Source organism: Neophocaena asiaeorientalis, unplaced genomic scaffold (genome assembly GCF_003031525.2).
Source record: "Neophocaena asiaeorientalis asiaeorientalis breed wild unplaced genomic scaffold, Neophocaena_asiaeorientalis_V1.1 scaffold89, whole genome shotgun sequence".
NCBI classification, from domain to species: domain Eukaryota; kingdom Metazoa; phylum Chordata; class Mammalia; order Artiodactyla; family Phocoenidae; genus Neophocaena; species Neophocaena asiaeorientalis.
The window spans coordinates 8,857,915-8,881,728 of record NW_020172592.1 but is presented as its reverse complement, the minus strand read 5'-3'; the positions used below and the strand labels follow the sequence as shown (position 1 = coordinate 8,881,728).

The window sequence follows — 23,814 nt, the reverse complement described above, 5'->3', positions numbered from 1 at the left end:
GCTCACCCTTTATTTTATTTTTAAAATATTAAGGTAATGAATTAAGAGGTTTCCTACTTACTGAATCATCCTTGTAATACTAGAATTGATTTCATGCGTTTATTTGGAATATCTGGATACTCATAAATGTATTTGTTTCTAGTTTTCCTTTTTGTCTGATATTATTACTGGTGACACTATAGCTCCAGATGACTTGAATGGCTTAAAAGCCTTTTAATCTTTGTCTATGCCCTCAGACATTTCTTAGAGGTTTCATACAATTATCTCACCCACATATTTTATACATGATTCAAAGTTAAATTGATAGATTGAAATCTTGCCAACAAACAAATGAACAAAACCACTTAAGCAACACAAAAATAAAAGCAAATATGTAATACCAATTTATTTATTTTAAATTCTCTTAAAATTCAGGTGTATACTCAATTTCTGCTTAATTTTTTTCTCTCTGAAAAGTAGCTCAGAATCTACAGATGGCAAAACTGGTATTTGTGAATTCTAGTAACAGTTGTATTCAGAAAAAAGCCAATTTTATACAATCATAAAATTTACTTTGCCAAAATATTTCTGAATATGTAATCACACAAAAAATTTTTACTCTGTGAAATAAAAAGTCAATTTTGTAAGTGCAATGGAAGAAGTTTCATCCTGCTATCTGCCCATTTCCTAGGACTTGGTAATAGCTCAAGCCCCTTTTCAAGGACTGCATTGACTGGGGGCTTTTCCTCTGTAGTTAGGCCCTTGAATTCTAGGGAAAGGAAATATCTATGACAATGTGGCCTGATTCTTAAAATAAAATAATGATTTAGGGACCAGGGAGTATTTAGGTCAATTTTTACTTGACACAGACCTTGGCAACTCTTTAATGAGTGTTATTATAGGTAGAAACTAATTATCTTGATTGCAAAACTAGCAAAGCGTCAGCATTTATTTCTATCATTCCCTGATCAGAAAGTGTTCTCAAAAATGCCGGAAATATAGGATCTCTTCAAAGAAGAAAAACATGTTCAGCTGTGATATAATTAGCAGTTTCTATGGCTTTTGTTCTTAAGAGACAATAACAGTTTTGATTCTTGAAAATGTCTAATTATGTGGGGAAGGAAATTCAAGGCAGAAAAGAAGATGATTTACAGCATAATTTTCAAAGTAATTAGAATTTGCAGAAAACAATTCTTATTACACACGGTTTAATCTTCAAGATTTTATTATTCCTTAAGAAATAATAATTCAAATTTAACATTAGCTACCAGTTTTTGTACTTTCCTAATCTCACTGTATTGAAAACAAACAACTTATTGTTACTTTAATAAAACAACCCGCACTTATTTTGAGATTTTTTTTTTTTTTTAGGATTACATCTATATGAACTGGAGACTAGTGAGTTTTTTTAACATTGGAAGTACTCTATTATATGTATAAAATTATATCACATCCCAATAATTTAAAATTTAAGGTTGCAATACAAAATTTAAAGTTGTAACATAAAATGTATAATTTTTGGTCTTATATTTGAATTTTGCCTGTGTCTTTGCACTAAGAATCTATCTAGTTTTTCTTTACTGGATGCTTCGGACAAAAGGATATTTACATAGAAATAATAGTTATCACATATTTTAAATACTATGTTGCTGTTTTATCATCCAGTTTATTATTTTAAATAAAACATTATTAGTCCTAGTCTAGTTCAAGTGTAAAACAGTTAATTCATATTTATCTATTCTGAAAACAACTATTTTTTAAACTACCTGAGGCTTTTTTGAACCTAGAAGTCACCATCTCCACCACTATTTAAAGAAAATTCCTAACATTTAACAGGACATGTAGTTGTGGGAGATTTTATGGGCTACTATAAAAGTGCTAGCAGTTGTACTAACCTAACACTGTCTTGGTAGAATGATTCAAGCAGAGTAAGGTGGGTCTTACTAGCCTTTCATAGAGATCTTATCAGTGATTGTTGCTTAAAATTCCAACCAACCTGTTCAAAGGATACACTAAGGTAGGTAGTGTTTATAACTCCCCAATTAAAATGGAAGCAAAAGTTACTAATTTAAGAAGGCCAATATTAGAATAATTAAAAGGTCTGAACTAGACCACATCACAGTAAACCTAGTCTAAATATTGAACACACACATACACACACACCACACAAACATTCTTGCATGCCAATGTCAATTTAGTTGAGATATAAGATAGTCCACTCACATAATGGAACAAAGCTGTTCTGTCTCTATGTTTCTTCTTTAACAATCAAAGATGTACTATGTTTTGGTAGTTTAGCCTAGTCCTCAGTTTTAATGTAGGATTAGAGTGCAGACTCTGATTAAGTAGGTCTGGGTGGGCTCTGAGAGTCTGTCTTTCTAACAAATTCCCAGCAGATGCATATGCTGCTAGTTCCATGGCCAAACTCCTGGTAATAAGGGTTTATACCAGCTAAGCTTTCAGTGATTTGAGCTATGCATAAATAACATAATCCATTCTGTGAACCATGGTTGGATAAAATCCTTTAACTGTGGCAAATCTTGCCTTTTTAAAAAGTATGCAACTGTATTTTCCAAAGTATGTAACTTGGGAGGAGCTTAAAGATGGTGGAAGTGTAAGACGCGGAGATCACCTTCCTCCCCACAAATACATCAGAAATACACCTACATGTGGAACAACTCCTACAGAACACCTACTGAACGCTGGCATAAGACCTCAGACCTCCCAAAGGCAAGAAACTCCCCATGTACCTGGGTAGGGCAAAAGAAAAAAGAAAACACAGAGACAAAAAATAGGGACGGGACCTAAGCCAGTGGGAGGGAGCTGTGAAGGAGGAAAGACTAGGAAGACCCTTCGCGGGCAGAGACTGCAGGTGGCGGAGGGGGAAAGCTTTGGAGCCGTAGAGGAGAGCGCAGCCACAGGGGTGTGGAGGACAAACCGGAGAGATTCCCGCACAGAGGATCGGTGCCGACCGGCACTCACCAGCCCGAAAGGCTTGTCCGCTCACCCGCCGGGGCGGGCGGGGCTGGGAGCTGAGGCTCGGGCTTTGGTCGGAGCGCAGGGAGGACTGGGGTTGGTGGGGTGAACACAGCCTGCAGGGGGTTAGTGCACCACGGCTAGCCAGGAGGGAGTCCGGGAAAAGTCTGGAGCTGCCGAAGAAACAAGAGACTTTTTCTTGCCTCTCTGCTTCCTGGTGCGCGAGGAGAGGGGATTAAGAGCGCTGCTTATAGGAGCTCCAGAGACGGGCGTGAGCCGCGGCTAACAGCGCGGACCCCAGAGACGGGCATGAGACGCTAAGGCTGCTGCTGCCGCCACGAAGAAGCCTGTGTGCGAGCACAGGTCACTATCCACACCCCCCTTCCGGGGAGCCTGTGCAGCGCTGGTGCAATGTCACGCAGGCCTCTGCCGCCGCAGGCTCGCCCCGCATCCGTACCCCTCCCTCCCCCCGGCCTGAGTGAGCCAGAGCCCCCGAATCAGTGACTCCTTTAACCCTGTCCTGTCTGAGCGAAGAACAGACGCCCTCAGGCGACCTACACGCAGCTGCGGGGCCAAACCGAAAGCTGAACCCCGGTAGCTGTGTGAACAAAGAAGAGAAAGGAAAATTTCTCCCTGCAGCCTCAGGAGCAGAGGATTAAATCTCCATAATCAACTTGATGTACCCTGCATATGTGGAATGCCTGAATGGACAATGAATCATCCCAAATTGAGGAGGTGGACTTTGGCAGCAAAGATATATATATTTTTTCCCTTTTTCTCTTTTTGTGTGTATGTGTATGCTTCTGTGTGTGATTTTGTCTGTATAGCTTTGCTTTTACCATTTGTCCTCGGATTCTGTTTTTTTGTTTTTACTTTTTAAAAATTTTTTCTTAATAATTATTATTTTAATAATTAATTTTTAATAACTGTATTTTATTTTATCTTCTTTCTTTCTTTCTATTCTTTCTCCCTTATATTCTGAGCTGGGGGATGAAAGGCTCTTGGTGCTCCAGCCAGGCATCAGGGGTGTGCCTCTGAGGTGGGAGAGCCAAGTTCAAGACACTGGTCCACAAGAGACCTCCCAGCTCCATGTAATATCAAATGGTGAAAATCTCCCAGAGATCTCCATCTCAATGCCAAGACCCAGCTCCACTCAACGACCAGCAAGCTACAGTGCTGGACACCCTATGCCAAACAAGTAGCAAGACAGGAACACAACCCCATCCATTAGCAGAGAGGTTGCCTAAAATCATAGTAAGGCCACAGACACCCCAAACACACCACCAGACGTTGACCTGCCCACCAGGAAGACAATATCCAGCCTCATCTACAAGAACACAGGCACTAGTCCCCTCCACAAGGAAGCCTAAACACCCCACTGAACCAACCTTAATCACTGGGGACACACACCAAAAACAACGGGAACTACGAACCTGCAACCTGTGAAAAGGTGACCCCAAACACAGTAAGTTAAGCAAAATGAGAACACAGAAAAACACAGAGCAGATGAAGAGGCAAGATAAAAACCCACCAGACCTAACAAATGAAGAGGAAATAGGCAGTCTACCTGAAAAAGAATTCAGAATAATGATAGTAAAGATGATCCAAAATCATGGAAATAGGAGAAAATACAAGAAACGTTTAACAAGGACCTAGAGGAACTAATAAAGAGCAAACAAACAGTGATGAACAATATAATAAATGAAATTAAAAATTCTCTAGAAGGGATCAATAGCAGAATAACTGAGGCAGAAGAATGGATAAGTGACCTGGAAGATAAAAGAGTGGAAATAACTACTGCAGAGCAGAATAAAGAAAAAAGAATGAAAAGAATTGAGGACAGTCTAAGACACCTCTGGGACAACATTAAATGCACCAACATTCGAATTATAGTTGTCCCAGAAGAAGAAGAGAAAAAGAAAGGGACTGGGAAAATATTTGAAGAGATTATAGTTGAAAACTTCCCTAATATGAGAAAGGAAATAGTTATTCAAGTCCAGTAAGCACAGAGAGTCCCATACAGGATAAATCCAAGGAGAACATGCCAAGACACATATTAATCAAACTATCAAAAATCAAATGCAAAGAAAAAATATTAAAAGCAGCAAGGGAAAAACAAGTAACACATAAGGGAATCCCCATAAGTTTCACAGCTGATCTTTCAGCAGAATCTCTGCAAGCCAGAAGGGACTGGCAGGACATATTTAAAGTGATGAAGAAGAAAAACCTACAACCAAGATTATTCTACCCATCAAGGATCTCATTCAGATTTGAAGAAGAAATTTAAAACCTTTACAAACAAGCAAAAGCAAAGAGAATTCAACACCAACAAACCAGCTCTTCAACAAATACTAAAGGAACTTCTCTAGGCAGGAAACACAAGAGAAGGAAAAGACCTACAATAACAAACCCAAAACAATTAAGAAAATGGTAATAGGAACATACATACTGATAATTACCTTAAATGTAAATGTATTAAATGCTCCAACCAAAAGACACAGACTGGCTGAATGGATACAAAAACAAGACCTGTATATATGCTGTCTACAGGAGACACACTTCAGACCTAGGGACACATACAGACTGAAAGTGAGGGGATGGAAAAAGATATTCCATGCAAATGGAAATCAAAAGAAAGCTGGAGTAGCAATTCTAATACCAAACAAAATACACTTTAAAATAAAGACTATTACAAGAGACAAAGAAAGACACTACATAATGATCAAGGGATCGATCCAAGAAGAAAATATAACAATTGTAAATATTTATGCACCCAACACAGGAGCACCTCAATACATAAGGCAAATACTAATAACCATAAAAGTGGAAATCAACAGTAACACAATCATAGTAGGGGACTTTAACACCCCACTTTCACCAAAGGACAGATCATCCAAAATGAAAATAAATAAGGAAACACAAGCTTTAAATGATACATTAAACAAGATGGACTTAATTGATATTTATAGGACATTCCGTCCAAAAGCAACAGAATACACATTCTTCTCAAGTGTTCATGGAACATTCTCCAGGATAGATCATATCTTGGGTCACAAATCAAGCCTTGCTAAATTTAAGAAAACTGAAATCGTATCAAGTATCTTTTCTGACAACAACACTATGAGACTAGATATCAATTACAGGAAAAAATCTGTAAAAAATACAAACACATGGAGGCTAAACAATACACTACACACATATGGTCACCTTATCTTTGATAAAGGAGGTAAGAATATACAGTGGAGAAAAGACAGCCTCTTCAATAACTGGTGCTGGGAAAACTGGACAGTTACATTTACAAATATGAAGTTAAAACACTCCTGAACACCATACACAAAAATAAACTCAAAAAAAGGAAAACATAGGAAGAACACTTTATGACATAAATCACAGCAAGACACTTTTTGACCCACCTCCTAGATAAATGGGAATAAAAACAAAAATAAACAAGTGGGACCTAATGAAACTTAAAAGCTTTTGCACAGCAAAGGAAACCATAAAAAAGACGAAAAGACAACCCTCAGAATGGCAGAAAATACTTGCAAAGGAATCAACGGAAAAAGGATTAATCTCCAAAATACATAAAGAGCTCATGCAACTCAATATTAAAAAATTAAAGAAGATGTGGCACATATATACAATGGAATGTTAGCCATTAAACGGAACGAAAATGAGTTATTTGTAGTGATGTGGATGGACCTAGAGACTGTCATACAGAGTGAAGTATGTCAGAAAGAGAAAAACAAATACCATATGCTAACACATATATATGGAATCTAAGGGGAAAAAAATGGTCATGAAGAACCTAGGGGCAAGACAGGAATATGGACACAGACCTACCAGAGAACGGACTTGAGGATATGGGGAGGGGGAAGGGGGAAAAAAAAAACCCCAAAACCAAAGTCTAAAACTTGATAAAAATTTCCTACATGAAAAAGCTTTAGCAAAGAACAGAAACATGCAAGTTTTAGTAATGGTAAATAGTAAAATGAACATGTTAGAAAGAGAACAGAGAGTCAGAAGGTATGAATTTCATCTCAGTTTTCACTGGATACAAGGTTACTTCTGACCTCTTGCAGATTACTTAAATTTTATTTCTTCAGTTTTCTATTTCACAGGGTTTTGGGGAGGATGAAATGATCTTATAGGAAGCACTTTGAAGAATATAAAACACTATACATAGGATTTCCGTTGTGCATGATTATTTCAATTATTTCTTTATGTAAAAACATCAATTTCTCAAATTATTGCTTTAATTATTAAAACTTTTAAACATCCTGGGTAATAACACTAAATGTCAAGCATTTGCAGTGTGGGGGATGCGATTTAAAATTGGTGCTAATGCTTAACTCAATTTGTGGTTTCTGTTCTGTGCAAGCATTCCATTTCCTTTTCCTCTTTTTTTTCTTGCAACTTTTCCCTATTGTTTCTTCTTTAATAATGCTTATACATTTTGAGGGCTAATACAGAGTTGTTTCCATAGATACCTACTCAAGACTAATAAAGGTATTTTCTAAACCAATTTGATACTTTCAACTTTGTTTTGAATAAATACAGGGTTTGTTTCCCTTTATTTCAGTAACACTAAGAAATGGTTTCTAATATCTTTAATATAGACCAAGTTAGTTTTACTTTCTAGTGGACCTACGATTTCTACACTTTTCCATGGAATAAGTATTAAGCTATAAATACAACCATTGTCTGAGCCATGCTCTGAGCCTTATATAATTACATGTTATTGGAATAAATTTCTTAGACCATATAGTTTAAAACATCGAGAGAAAGATTTCCTCATCTTTTTAAATAATATCCCTCTCCATTTGTTACTGTGCCCCCCCCACTAAAATATCCCTCCATTTGTTACTGTGCCCCCCCCCCCCACACACACAGAGCAGCTGTAAAGAGAAAGGCAGGTAAACGTATGACAACAACACAATTTATAGATTTATATAATAAAACCCAAAGAAACTAGAAAATTACTACAGTTTCTGTTTAATGATAGAAAAGAAAGGCAGTATAACTATTAATATATAAAAATTCTATAGCAAATAGTGTGTTAAATCCATGAAGACAATAAATTTACCTAAGAAAACTGTTCAGAACATGCATTTTTAAGCTCTTATTCAACCACTGCTTTAAATAATCAAATTAGAAATTAAAATTTTAAAACAAATTATTTTTATTTATTTTATCATTATTAAATGATTTTACTCTTAGAAAACGGGTCAAGAATCATGATTGTTGCTAATGATTAATTCGTAATTTTTTATGTATGTCTTTTAAAGCTCAGAGACCAGCTGAAGTGACCTTATTTACTTACTTACTGGACAGCAGCCCAGAACATCCAGAATCTCTAGAACATTTAGAAGCATTTAGAACTTCTGCTAAAATACTTGAATATAAAAGAATATTGTTTCTAGTTTCTCTCCACTCCTTAACTAATTCTCTCTCACCACCAATCTATTTTTGGTCTCATTATTTTTGGCATGGCTTCCCTTCTTAAAAATTTATTTATAATTAGAAATGTATGCCATTAAAATAATACCTCCTAAAAATCTATACTCATATTATGTACAGTTTTTCTGATTCTAAGATTCCCATCCTTTTCCTCAAAACTTAAAAAAAGGGGGGTTTCCAATTTCTTGGATTTTGAACTGTCTTATATATATATTCTCTAACAGAAGACCGCAGATATATGGACAAAAAATAACCTCCCTCATAAGCTGTCAAATCATTTTATAGTAAAAACCTCAGACAGTCAGTGGTTCTGATACTCAAAGCCTGAAAATCAACTGAATCAAAAAATTCATGTTTCACTGAAAGAAAAATGGATAGTACTTTCTTTCTTACATTATGAGTTAAACAATGTTTTTAAGATATTAAGACTTGTTGGACATATATGCATATAATCCCATAGCTGTGCTAAGACTTCCACGGTTTTCCATTGATAAAGAGTTCTATTAGTATTATCCTGGAGGGCAGGGATCTCTCTTACTCAGCTGTTTCTTATAATAGTTCTTGGTACCTAGAGAGCGCTTAATGTGTACAGAAAATGGAAGTTGGCCAGAATAATATTAGTAGCTAGCAAATGTAGCTAGCTATTCATTGTGCTATTATCAGGTATCTAGGAGCACTTCCAGTAGAACTGTAGGGTACAGAGGAAAGAGTAGCATTCTATGTTAGTAACTGTGTTGACTGATATTCTTAAGTTATATACAGAGAAACAGAAAACACTGCTGAATGAGATGAGAAAGGACTAGAAGGGCCTAGAAGGGACTAGGCTTGGGGAAACTAAAAATACTCATTAAAAAACAGAAAATAAATACATTGTAAATAGTAATTAAATTTGACCGTTTAGTTCACCTAAAAGTGATCTATTCTTAACTCCTCATTAATAACTTAGCTATTTTACCTTTATCATATTACATGGCGTTTCATTGTTTTTACTGGTCAGATATAAAATGGCCCAGGAATTAATATATGTTCCAATAATATTTTGCAATGTTCTGAGACTGTAAAAATTATTTAATATGTATCACATCTAACCTACATTATAAACTTCAGGGTTAGACTTTTAGATACGAGACAATGGTATAGTTTAAAGATTTTAATTTCAGTTTGTGATGTCATACATTTTCTTATAGTGACAGATGTTATTACTATGGTTAAGTGATAATGACAAAATCTATTCAGGAAGTTATTATTAACCATTAGGAATTACTCTTTTCTTTTCTCCCTTTATTCCTCCATAATTATCATCTTTCTTTTCTGACTCCATACGAATAGTGGGTAGATATGTTTTGCAGAAACTTTTTTTTCCTTTTTAATGATAACCTATGTTTTCCCATCCTAGAAAATATGTAATAGTTACAAGTAATCAAGCTTAATAGCAATGACATAGTCAGCTTCCTTAGTTGTATTAAAGTGTATTAAATGAAGTTTCATTTTGCTATTCTTAACAGAATATTCTTCACTAACATATCAGTGACATCTACTGCTAACAAAGTGTGATCCTTCCAAGGACAAACAGTTCGGGAATTCATGAGTAGCTAACAGGCAGAACTGATTAATGGAGTTGCAGCATGTTTATACAAAATGGAGATGACAAAATTAATCAAAACTATTAAATTTAGTAGGGATTTTGCATATCTTTATGACATGGCTACCCTCTTTTTTGGTGCTGCCCCTGCTCTATCACTACCAAATGACCTCAGCATTGTAGGACATTAAAACTGGACGCTCTAACGGTCTGCCATTCTTGTTCTATTTCCTGCTGTCAAATTCCTAGCCCCAGGCAGTCTTTTCAACTGCCTTCTACAGGTTGCTCTTACTCAGGAATTAGAAACAAACCAGAAAGCCAGTAAAGGTAGTTCCAGTTTGGAAAAAAGTGGAAAATCAGTTCACATTTTAAGATTCATTAACATACAATCATCTCAAGGGCTTTCACATCCAGTTATATCACAATTTTCTTAATTTGGGCACTGATTGGTTGATCAGAGTTGGCTGTATATTTACCTTGATATTTATAAAGAGTGTGACTTTCCCTTTTATTTTATTTAAAGGAAATCAACAGAAATAACAACAGGGAGGTCAGTCATTAGCTTTCTTATGGCAAACAGCAATATTCCACTACTTCAATAATTTCTCTTCCGTCAAAATATTTAATATGATTACTGCAAATACATAAAAGTCATTGATCAAAGATGCTCTGTACCTTATTGGTTCATCCTAGCCTTGTAAGCCCAAATTTTATAATTTGAATTATTAGTATGACCAGATGTCCCTTTAATTCATTCCCAAATGAGTAAGGTTTTGTGGTAATTTCTATGTTTTGTTTTCTATTTTCAGAATACTGTCATTTTTGTTTGACTTAGAAGATTACTTTCTTGTCCTGCAAAACATGAGTATAGTTTGTTCATTCAGTCTTAAATGTGTTTAGAAAACCCACTGATAAATAAACTCTATAGGTGTTAAGCAATTACGTGGCAGTAATCATTTGATATCAGTCTTGGCATTAATAACTTTCAGGATCACTGAGATTCAAGTTTACTAAATTGTAAATGGGTCAAAACACAACATACAAGCCCCCAAATACAGCTCTGTACTGTCTGTCACTTCAATCCTATTGTACGCTAAGCAGAAGAAGGCAGTGTGGGTTTCAAAGGGAAAACTAAATTGGCTGTCACGAATTTCCCATACACATTCAGCTGAGGATTTTAAATGTACAAAAAGGGATGGTTCTCTTTGATATTGAAACCCTAACATTTTTTTAAATTAGTAATTATGGCTGAGTAATATTCTATTGTATATATGTACCACATCTTCTTTATCCGTAAGTCAGAGAAAGACAAATACCATATGATATTGCTTATATGTGGAATCTAAAAAAATGGTACAAATGAACTTATTTACAAAACAGAAATAGAGTCACAGACGTAGAAAACAAACTTATGGTTACCAAGGGGGAAGGCGGGGAGGGATAAATTGGGAGACTGGGATTGACATATACACACTACTATACGTAAAATAGATAACTAATAAGAACCTAGTGTACAGCACAAGGAAGTCTACTAAATACCCTGTAATGACCATTATGGGAAAATAATCTAAAAAAGAGTGGATATATATATGTGTATAACTGACTCACTTTGCTGTACAGCAGAAACTAACACCACATTTTAAATCAACTATACTCCAATAAAAATTAATTTAAAAAATAAAAATAAAAAAGCAAAAATATTATTAAATGAGGCGAAAGAGATTATTTACACTTATATGAATTTAGACAAATTTATAAACATATTGAAGAGACACATTTTTGATGAATTCCTTATGCTAACAGCCTACATTAAAGTCCAAAATAGTTATGATTTAGTAAACCATCACAAAATAACAAAAATTATACTTCTAATGAAAAAAATTTATACTTATCAATTTACAAAATTACTACTAATAAACTATAGTTCTCAAACGCATATCTTTATTTTTGCATAAATATATTTTAAAATAATAATATTACCATATGTAAAATGTTATAGTGTTTAAAATGCAGAATTTATGTGTTGATCCAAAAGTGCCACAGGAATTTGATAGATTGCTGAAAGGAAGGTGGGGGAGGCCTGGTTGGGAGGTGAAGGGATGTGATTTTCTCTTGTCTAGTTACTTAAAACATATAGTGACACAAACAATTTTAAGTAAAAAATGTTTCTTTTAAGGACATCCAAACACATGCAAATCTTCCTTACTAATATTACCGGGAAAATATTTTAAAGACCCTTCTTCTGCATAACATTTTATAATTTATGTTTAGTTGATATATGAAGTTTAGAGCATTTCAGTGTCATATGTAAGTAACTTAGGATATTTCTAAACTTAGGGAAAAAAATCCTTTTTCCCTTTCTTGAAGCAAAAGAGTAGTAGATCTGTTTTATCAAAGTGTACTCACATCATTAGACAAGAAATCCTGTATGTATAGACTCTGCCTAAGGAAAGGGCATAGATTACTATCACTTCATCTTGTCTTGTTTTCCTTAAGCCATTTTCATTGCTTTCCTAGAAATACATGGCTGTTCAGTTAAGTGAGACTGTACATTCTACTACATCTTTAGTGAGTTGACATATTTAGGTATTTTTATTTTTCTATTATTTAAAATTCTTACATAATGTTATAGAATAAGCTAACATCAACTGAGTTGTTTTGTCTGTTTTGTTTCTGGTAAGAATAGTCTCTTTTCCAAGTGCTTTATAGAAATTTACTTATGCATAATTCTCATAACAACCCAATAGGGAGGAACGATTATCGTTTCCACTTGAAAAAAGGGACGTTGAGCACAGGTAGCTTACAGTAGCTGTCTCCAGCTGCTCAGTTAGTGCCCAAGTCAGGCGGTCAAGTTCCACAGACTCCATGCTCTTAACCACGACCCCAAAGGTTACAGATAAGGTCTTCATATGAAAAAAATTAAAAGCTAAGCTGTGATACGGCAGGATACATGAATATCCTAGATGCAACAATGCAGTCAATGTTTTTTTAAAAATTATATTGGAAAAAAAGAATTAACCTAATGATTTATTTATTTAAGTGGTAAGTATTGCACTTAATAGAGCTAAATTTACCCTTGGTTCACCATTTCATTGTTTCATCTGCTAATTTTGTTAAGCCCAATGTGACTAAAAAGTTTATATACTATTTTAATACTAAAGACAAATATTTTATATATTTTTGATGTATTAAGTGCCCATATATTGACAATAGTCAATTAAATAAGACAAAACAAAATAGCCTGAGAACAGATTAAGAAAGGTAAACATAACCTTCAGGCTGGTTCTCTGTATTAATTCTCCAAATGTGCACTGTGTTCTATGTATAGAGCTGGTATGCAAACGCCAGCAGCAATCACAGTTATAATGAGCATCTACCATATTATTAGACACTGTTCTTAGTACCTTATGAGGACTGTCTCATGCATTTTCAGAAAAACAGTGTATTAGTTATTAACCCTATTTTATAAATCATAAATGGGTGATGAAAATAAGTAACATAAATTACCCCCCAAGTCACAAGGGTGGTAGATGGGAGGACCTAGGATACAAACTCAGGCCATCTGACCCCAGAGCCTGCAAAGAAGGTTCACTGAAGAGTTTCTTATTTGGCATATCCTAGATTGCAAGGCAAAGTGGTAGGCCCTGTGATAAATCGAAACATGCATATATGTGCTCTTGGGATTCAAAGGTGGGAAAGATTAAAATCCAATGAGAGAATGGTATGGTTACATGAAAATGATAGTAAATTTAAGGGCAACCCACCCTATTTGAGTCTGTTAGTGTTTAATATTGGACAGGTCATTTAGGATTGCATGACAAAGAACGTGACAGGCAGCAAAATCTGGATTCAATTCACTTGTAAATTCAGAGATATAAATGATTTTTGAACAGGAAAGTACTGTGATAGCCATCAGAGCTGTATTTAGGGAGACATCTGCCAGTGGTATCTAAAAAGGAAGAGTATATATGGCTTATTGTGTTAGGTAATCTTACAAAATGAAGCATAAACAATAATTTATTGACTAAAACAAATTTTAATCATCAAAAACTGTATGCAGAATTTTTTCACCCTAAGATTGCAGACATCATTCCTTGGCACGGTTACCTAATTTGATATTTGCAAAAGTAGATAGCTGAATATGTATTCTCATCAGCCAACATCTCTCTTTGACTCAGGATTAATTTTATTGGGCATGTGAGGATTACACCTCAGAAAGCAGCTGAGGTAAATATATCAACAAAAATTTTATCAACATAAAAATGCAGGTTACTTGATAACAGTTTTTCATTTAGATGTTATCATATTAGCCTTTGAGACAAATTTAATTAAAACCTTCCCATCTGAAATTTTCTACTGTGAAAGTATTTGTGTCAAACCTACATTTAATAATATTGTAAACTTATTCCTTCTACTCAGAGGGATTAGAACAACATAACAAGTGTTTTTTGGGTTTTTTTTTTTTTATTATTTGGTCAAAACTATCCATGCTATTAAAATTCAATGGCATTGCTTGCCATCATTCAGCTTTATCTGGCTAAAATCCTTTAATTCCCCCACCCCTGCTGCTGGGAGCTCTAGGCTCATCACACTTAACCTCTGCCTAGGCTTCTCAGAAAAGAATTTGTTTCAGTCCATTCATGGTTTCAATAGTTGAGCAAGCCACACGCAACTGCACACTGGTCTTTTACCCTGAGCACACTAATCTGATTGTTTTTCCACTCTACAAACTCTGGGTCAACAATCAAGCTGCCGCCAGAAACTAATTAATTTGCAAACAGGCTTCTGTTTTCACAGAAGGAAAGCTTTTGAGAGCCATGTCAGAGAGGCCAGTCACACCATGGTTACACGCATTGTCATGGCATCCACTTCTCAGGGTAAATCTCTTGCTTGATGTCACTGCACACATGAACCCAGATTACTCAGTCAGCAGTAAATCCCTATTGAGGCCCACCAAGCTCTGAATGTAGTGACTCTAGAAGAGGAAATTGGTATAGACAGGCTCTGTATTCATTAAGCTGATGCTGAGACGAGAGAAAAATAATGTTAAGAACCAAGAGGAAAAAGAGAGCTGGCTATAATTTAAAGAATTTTCCAAGATATTGTCTCACTTTTATATATTTTCATCAATTTTAATTTAAAAAGTAGAATTTTCTTTAGTAAATGTAATCATGCCCTTAAATATTATTTTCTACTCTCACCATTCAAACTATAAATTCTGAAATAACTGGTTCAAAATTTGTGATTAATGTGCCATACTTGAGGGTTGTACTTTTTAGCCCATCATTAAAAAATGTTAAAATAGCATATCCTAACTATTTTATTCAGCTACATTTTCTCAGAGGCCTGAAAAAAGAATCATGTTCCAAACATTGCCACTAATGAGTTAATTTTTATTCCGAAGTTTTATTCATTTTTTTTCCCTCATAAGTGCAAAGTAATTTCAAACAAAACTGGTTAAAAGTGATTATGGTCCTTAGATAAAATATGACACAGAAAATAGGTCCTCAGAAAAGAAGAGCAAGTAAAGGTATACTTTGGGAACTTTTTCTTTATGAGAAAAAGAAGGCATATTTAGTGAGTGTATTAAATTTATCATCATTTAGAGAGCAGAATAATTTCATGGTATGTATTTTTGGAAAAAATTGTATTTCTGGCAGGTGGGCATTCTTTATCAGCATGAACATTTTTCTTGGTAATAGATTCATAAGGAAAAAACCATAACTAATAGGTTGTGTTTAGATATAGTTATGGATACTTATTTTAAACTATTACATATCCATGTTTCAGCATGATTTCACCAAAAATATCCAAAAATACTAACATTTTTATTTGTGACTCTATGCACTGATACTTCAGAACTGTTAACTAATTGCTACAGAACGTAATTCATAGAATATGTAATTCAAAAGTTTAAAAAGACTCTATCTTTGTTGCTTCTTTCATAGAGGATGTTTGTGGTTGCTCTTGTTGTTTCAACTGAATGGTCACTCAACATCTATAATACTCATCTGCTCATGTAACCATAGAGTAAGGCTTCCAGAGGGCTTTTTTCCCTCAAGGTCAGCAAAATATTACTAACTTAAGTCAGAGAAATAGTTCAAAATGGCATCATTAATAAGTCTGACATTATGCCAAACTAGATGATTAATTTTATTTATTAAAAAAATCCAGTTAGATACTCTGATACAGTTCATGCCTTTAAAGATGGTAGAATTAAAATAGTATATCAAAAGAGTTATACAAGTGATTTAAGATTAGGTATCTGGTACCATGCAGTATTAATTTGTGCTCTCAGAATTTATTTGCGGTTACATTTCTTGGTTCTATTTTCAAAAAAATATATCTTGTGGAGAAATTTGAATCTTTAGAGAACATGAAATATCCTAGTGCATGACCACAGAGGAAGCTATGCTGATTCCAATAAGGGCAAGCCATCCTGGTATGAGTGTTACAAGTGAGAGGAAGTGGAATGATGACTCGCATACCATTTCAATTACAGGAAAAAAAGCAAGTGAGTTGGTCTATCCACAGGCACAATCCTTTTAGGAAATTCCACTAAAAGAAAACAGGTCTTCCTAAAATGAGGAGGAAGGTCTAACACTCTGGGCACTGTAATTAGGTCTGTTTGTGTGCACTGGGCCTTGGCTCTCTCTCAAGGATCCATGTGGTTTCATGTATTAAACCCAGCTCTGACTGCCCTTTCACCCTGACTCAAATATAATCACTCACAGAATGAGTCTGACAAAGCTTACTAAGCATGCTCCACCCAATGGAAGTGGGATAAAGGATACAGAAAAAACTCACATTTATTAAGTGCTTACTACATGCCAATCACTTGCTTAGTACTCTACATGCATTATCATGTAGTTGATTTTTTTACAACTCTAAGAGGTAGGTAGTATTATAAACCCATGAATAGGTACAAGGCCAAGGTAAAACAGTGTCTCACTCTAAAGACTGTAGTCTTTCCTTCTATCATAGAGCATTCCAATGTTAGTCCAAGACATAAATAAACAATGTTAGAAATAGTGTCCATCAAATAAATGTGGGTTAGCTATCCATCTGCTCTAATGAATGACTAATATGTACAAGAACTAGGTGATACTTACACAATAAATGATAAGAAATCATTACTATAACAGCAGGGTAAACTTGGTTTTTTACTATGAATATACAGAGAGAAATTTTACCTAATTTTTACACTGTTAGTAAACCAAAATTAGAATTGAAGTTTAAAGCTATATAATATCAAGAGAATTTATGAAGCAAAAAGAAAAAAACAGCGAATTTTGGCACATCAGGTCAAACTCATACCAGTACATTTTCTGGAATCAAAAGTTGTTCTAACATCTAGCAATCTTAAACTAGGGGCTAGTGTAAAGGATGATTTTTAAAAAGCAGTTATGGAAGAAATCAATAGATTCCATCTCTCATGTTCCTTCATCTAAAAGTTTGTTACTTAATTCCTAATGTTTCCTGGTAAAATGAAACTGAATTTAAGCCTTTACTGCTACTATTATAAAAATGTAAACTTTAGTGAGTAATTATGAAAATAGTGAAATTCCATAAAAGTTAAGACATTTCAAAATCCAATTCTACACACAGTTTTTTTATTTTTATTTAGCAAGAACACAAATTAAAAGTCATCTGAAATAGGCCAACTAATTCTTCCAAAATAATTGAATTGGTTTGAATTGATTTGATAAAAGTAAAGTAAGTCCTGTGCCAAAATTAATTTCAATAGCCCAGGAGACCTTTCAAAAAGTACCTTGCAAAGTAATTTATTACTTCTGGCAGCACAACTGATTGTGTAGTCTATGCTGATGCCTCAAAATTCACTTATTTTATACATGCGTGTGTAAACATTATGTTTCCAATTTTGTTCTTCAGTGGTGTTCAATTTCATGAGGCTTGTGAATCACACAGTCCCTTGGTTCTATCTCATATGTGTCTGCATCCTCCACCTTGCTGCAGTTCTGGTTTCTGCACCCTGTCAAATGTAACCTTTGTGCTAATTTGGCAAAATCAGTTCTCACGTTTAGTGCTGAGAGACTGATAACTGAATTCTCAAATGAACTACACATTTGCAGAGATGAAGTACAGAGCTGCGGACAATGACTGTTTTCCCACAGTGTAAATTATTCAGACTCAGCTGTCAACATGTGAGTGCGTTGCACAAAAGCAGCTTTAACTTGATGACTTTTTTCCTCCAAGGCCATGAAAATGAAATGGATACTATACTCTCCTTTATGTTATTCCATCTTCTAATGAGATTTTCTTTCTCATGGACAGTGAAAGCTTGTATGCCCTTTAGAGTTCTTAGTAGATCAAAGTCTCATTCTTGCTGAACAAAAAAACAAACTTTCCCCTTCTACATAAATATTTCCGTTTGAGAGTAGACCAGATAACCACAATGAAAGAGGTTTTTTCCTACTAATTTTGAGTCCATACAAAGCCTAGGTTTAATAATTAACAGTGGATATTCCAAAACTGTCCTCTGGGATTTTAGAGTTTGGGTCTTCAACGGCTTTACACAGAGAGCCTTACCGTGATCTCAGCTCAGCATTTTTCTTTTCCTTAGTGAGGCTTCTAATTTCTCAGATGGTCACCTGGGCACCATTCTACCTCCTCTACCCCCAGAGGTGGGTATTTGACTATATGTCCAGTCCCTTTTGATTACCACAGTGTTTGTACTCAATCATGAATTATTTTAGGCATCACCTGCATTTAAAGAACAGCAACTGGGAAGTAATGTCAAACTGGAGAAAATTGGGAGAGCAGGAAATGCAGCAAACTGAGAGAACAGACCCTTTTAAAGACAAAGGGCTAGTTAAGTGACAAATACCACAGGAGAGGTTATCTAAATGAAGACTGATAAAAAAAAAACATAGGAAGTCATTAGTGGAGGAGCAGTTTCATGGGATCAAAGTCAGGTTGAAAATGGCTAAATCTGGTGAAAATGCTGAGAAAACAAGTTCCTAAGCAGGCTATGGACTTAGATATCTAGGGACCTCGTGGTACACCATGATTAAAGGGAGAGTATGGATAGAGTAGACAAACATGTTTGCAGGTCAGGGAAGAAATCAGTGGTGAAGAAGAGATAAAAACAGCAAAAACAGTAAATTGGGTAAATTTATGAAAAATAAATCAATGCAATTAAGAGCAAAGCCGTAGGGTCAAAGGTGGAAGTTAAGGGGCACATCATTTTCACTAATACATGAAAAATAACAGGACAATCAGAAATGTTGTTACAGGAGGAATGAAATGCTGATTGAGGTAATTTGAGGTATGTTTTAAATAGTCATTTTAGAATTGGGATATAGAAGAACGAAGACACACAGCTCATGGTCTCCTGAAATTTCAGCGAGGTTTTAGAGCATATTGTGATTGTTCTATAACAAACCAGTGAAAGACAGAGGTGAAATGAATTTTGGGTACCCCCCTAGAAGTTCAGGAGAAGCAAGTGTGGCAGAAGTTCAAAGAGTGAGACAATCAAGCATCTTACTGAGTACATAGATGGACTGTAAGCCATGAGCTTCATCCTTATTAATGAGGCATGTAAAACCAAAGGAGAGTTCATGAATGCAAGATTAGAGACTGGGAAGCTTTATTTTATAGGACTGAAGGCAGATATAAATGGAGATCATTATTTAATAATAAAAAATAACCATGAAAATATGGTGGGGACGATTATAAAAAAATCTTTGATGAATGCATAAATGAATAATCGAAAAAAAAACACCTCTACATGGAAGACTTATATAAGGATTATTTGGTTCAAAATCTGAATGAAAATAGTATTTATTTATTTTTGGCATATAAATTTTATAATTTTCTTCTATGGTAAATTTATTTATGTATTAAAAAGAAAAAGAGAATTAAAAAAGTATCTGCCTTGCAAACTATAATATATTGAGTGGATAAGCAACAAAGTCCTACTGCATAGCACAGGGAACTATGTTCAATATCCTGTGATAAACCATAATGGAAAAGAACATGAAAAAGAATATATATATATGTATAATTGAATCAGTTTGGTATACAGCAGAAATTAAAACAACATTGTAAATCAACTGTACTTTAATAAAATAAATTTTTTAAAAAAGTATCTGCTTCATCAAGTATGACACTAGTGACTAAAGGTCAGGAAACTGGGTTCTTGCCCCAGATCTACTATTGGGTTAGATGTAATCTTAGATAAAATATTAATGTTAATTTCCCAACCTATAAAACAGGAGAAAGAATTTTAGGAAGATTAAAGGAGAATCAAATGAAATGATACAAAGTCCTTTCAAAAACACTTTCAATGTAATGCTTTTAGCGCAACAATTTTTTCAAACATTTAATAACTTATGCTCTCAAGGCCACATGAGAGGTGTGGAGGAAAAAAAAATACTGCATCATGAGATTTGTTGTGGTGTCCCTGGAAGACAAGACTGGTAAGTCATCTTATCTTTTTCCATTGCCTCCCTTCCGTAGCTCCAGCCCAGATCTATTTCTTTCCATAGTTAACTACTGAGAAACTTTAGTTTTGGCACAAAGCAAATATTTTCTTAAATTTTTAATCTCTCTTTTCTCTTTTTGTCCCACTTTCTCACACACACAGCCATGAAGTCACCACCATGAGTTTATCTGCACACCAAATCTCAACTCATGCTGTTTGCACCGTATAAGGAAAGCTCTCCACTGACTTACTATAGATGCCCATGTTTTGTGCCTGCATTCTGGCACGCACCACCTACCATTGAGCCACCTGGAATCGTGCTGCTCTGTCCTGATTGGGTGGTGGTGGCCAAGAGTTCGGAAGATAGCAAAGTCTCGCCCCATAAAATCAGCTGCCGTTCCAGAGTATAATTCTCCATCTGTGTTGTGACAAAATAAAACCACATACACATACTTTAATTCAATTGAGGCAAGAGAAACAAAACACACAAAATACAGGTTTCATGTTAAGACCACACTAATGCTCTCTGCATCATTATGCAAAGCTACTTATGTTTATCCTGTGTCTTTGTTGAAGGGAGTATCTCACTACTCATTTAGCACTAACTTTGAAAAACTGAGTAAAGTATGATTCAGTGCACATTACTAAAACATGAACTTCTATATTTTCTATTATGACCAAAGACAAAGTACAAAACACAAATTATATGCGTCACATTGTCTGCTTTTATACGTTTCAAACTACTATGGTTCTAATATCTTTATTTTTTAGGGTAAAGTCTCATTGCAAAATCTTGCTTATAGTTTTGATTTTAATGGAAATTAAATTTCTAATACACTTCCTTTATAGTGGAATCTAAATTAATGAGATTTTGCTATAATTTAGAGAAGACTAATATTTTCCTTGCCAAAAATTTTTCTTGCCTTTCATTTTTTAGTATATCAAGTGGGAAAAATGTTCTAACTTGGTATGAGCTATCATACAATCCAAAAACAAGTCCACCACATAGTTTCAGATATAACAGAAATGTGTTTGAAGAAGGGGGTATTTTGATAAACACAGGCCATAATCACTACAGCTCAAGATTCTGTTGTGCTTTGACTCATTTCTACTTAAGTTGAATTAACTCTAGGTCAGAGTTTAATAATGGGAGAATCATAATCAGAAGGTTGGAATAGAAAGGAAAAAGAAATAAGGAGAAAGAGAAGTTAATATTTACTGAATACCATTTGCGCTTGCAGGGTAGTCAGGTGCTGGCTTGACACTTTCAAATTATCTCATTTAGTTCTGTCAACAACCCCATGACGTAAATGTTATCCCTATTTTACAGCTCAAGAAACCCAAGGTTGCTCGGCTAATGACTAGGCAAGTCAAGGTGAAAGTTCAAACCCAGGCCCGTTTAACCCAAGCCTCTTATACTAAATATATACCATACCACCATTCAATAAACTGAACTTTGTAAAAATGACATTTTCTTTCCTTTAAACAAAAAGTGCCTCATATTATTCCATCCAGAAAATGCATTATTGCCTGCTTGCTTACAGTGAATTATCAGCAGAACAACAATAAATGTAACATTTTCTCCAAATAATCTACCATAATGACAGTAAAGCCTATTATTTTGTTGATTATTTGGATACGCTAATGTTTCTGAATTCATTGACTCAAAAAATACTCAGAAAACAAAGTAGGCATACATAAATTATAACTTAAAACATTTGTATACCACTATAATTTCCAAAGGACTTTCTTGTATATCAATCAGAAACTTTCTGTGCATCTTCAGTTATCAATACCTTTTGGAAAGTCTAATTAGTCTGATCCTTTATGTGTTATCTTTGTTCACACCCACAGCTCTCACTCGCAAATAAAGGGCTTTGAAACAAAAATAGACCTTTTCAGTGGTCCAAACTAAATTAATTCCTCTGGTAGAACCTCTGGTTCTCTCATGTGTTTGAAGGTACCAGGCTTTGGAAAACTTCCAAAGCAGTGCAGAATAGCTACATAGAATCACTGAGAAACGCCAAGTTGTAACTTTAAATATTAATAGAAAGACACCTTATCTTAGAGACTGAGTTTTTAAAAATTGATCACTTATTTTGAATTGTTGTGAATCAAGACAAATAAAAGTGATGGTTTGACAATGTATTAAGTACAAATTACTAGCTAAATGGATGGTACTCATATGACACCATAAATTGCCATATTATGGTATCTTTGGGATTCAAAAGCATCTTGTCTTCTCTTTACTTAATTAAATATCAACTTGCTCAAATCTGAGTTGCTCTCACCATAATATGCTACAATAATGTTCTATATGCCCACAAGGTAAAGAAATAACCCTTTTCGAAAGGCACAAAAACACTATGAACAAGCTATCTAAAAGTTTCAAAGGTATTTTGAAACATTTTAATGCATATGGTCTACTTAATTTTAACCTGTATTCAATCACTGTAACATTTTTATTAAGGTTGAAACCTTATCTTTTTACAAATAACTGATTGATAGAAGTGATGAATTTTTAAACTTCAGGTGAATGAGAGAATGTTAGTTAAAAGTGTGTTGTGAAAGCAGCCTAAAACGTTCATGTCAATTTCAAATACTTTCATGTTGGAACACCTGTCTGTCATAGGGTGACCTGTATCCTCTTTACCTTGAAAAATCAAAAGTATTAAATTACTAGTTGAACCTCATTGCCCCCTCAACCACGTTAGGTGATGAAAATCATGAAAGGCGAAAACAGAACAACCGAAAGGTGAAAACTGAGCAATTTCATATCAGACTGTAGCCAGACCATGCCTAACAGTAAGTATAATCAGAAATGGAAGAGTAAAGAATATCATCAGTTAATTGCTTTTTTCATTTAGCTTTTTCAGTGTGAGTAAAATTCATAATTACGGTTGCTATTATAGTAAATTCTATTCCAGATAGAGTTGAAATAACGAAAACTGTAACCAAATAAACATTATTTGGATATTGATAGGTATTTGTTTCTCATATTCATTTGTTTAGCTGTTTTACAACTTATGACTCTTTTTTGATTCATTCCCACATGAGGAAGGCAAATAACAATATAAATGAAGGCAAAGGCAGAAACACTGATTTTCTGTCACTCAGAGAATGTAGAAGAGTTAGAAGAGTTCACAGTAGAAGAGCTAGTGACTGAATTTATTACTAAAGACAGAATTTATAAAGAGTTGACTTAGAAACCGAAGGAAGGTTGTAGTTAAGGCACCAGTTGCCTCCAGTCATAGGAAATTACCTCCTACTCAAATATTATTTTTAGCAAGAGTCAACATGATATCTATGAGCTGGAGGGCACTAGATGATTAGGTGGGCATGAGGGCACATTCTCATGTTGTCAATGCTCAAT

At 34.7% G+C, this 23,814-nt stretch overlaps 1 protein-coding gene across 1 annotated transcript in view; it reads right to left on the bottom strand.

Annotated features, from left to right (window-relative positions):
* Window positions 1-23,814, bottom strand: part of SEMA3A (semaphorin 3A) — a 224,422-nt gene that overhangs the window by 78,909 nt on the left and 121,699 nt on the right. Inside the window, exon 6 of the mRNA XM_024738433.1 lies at window positions 20,740-20,859. Coding sequence (XP_024594201.1) covers window positions 20,740-20,859 — 120 coding nt within the window. The remainder of the gene's footprint in view (window positions 1-20,739; window positions 20,860-23,814) is intronic.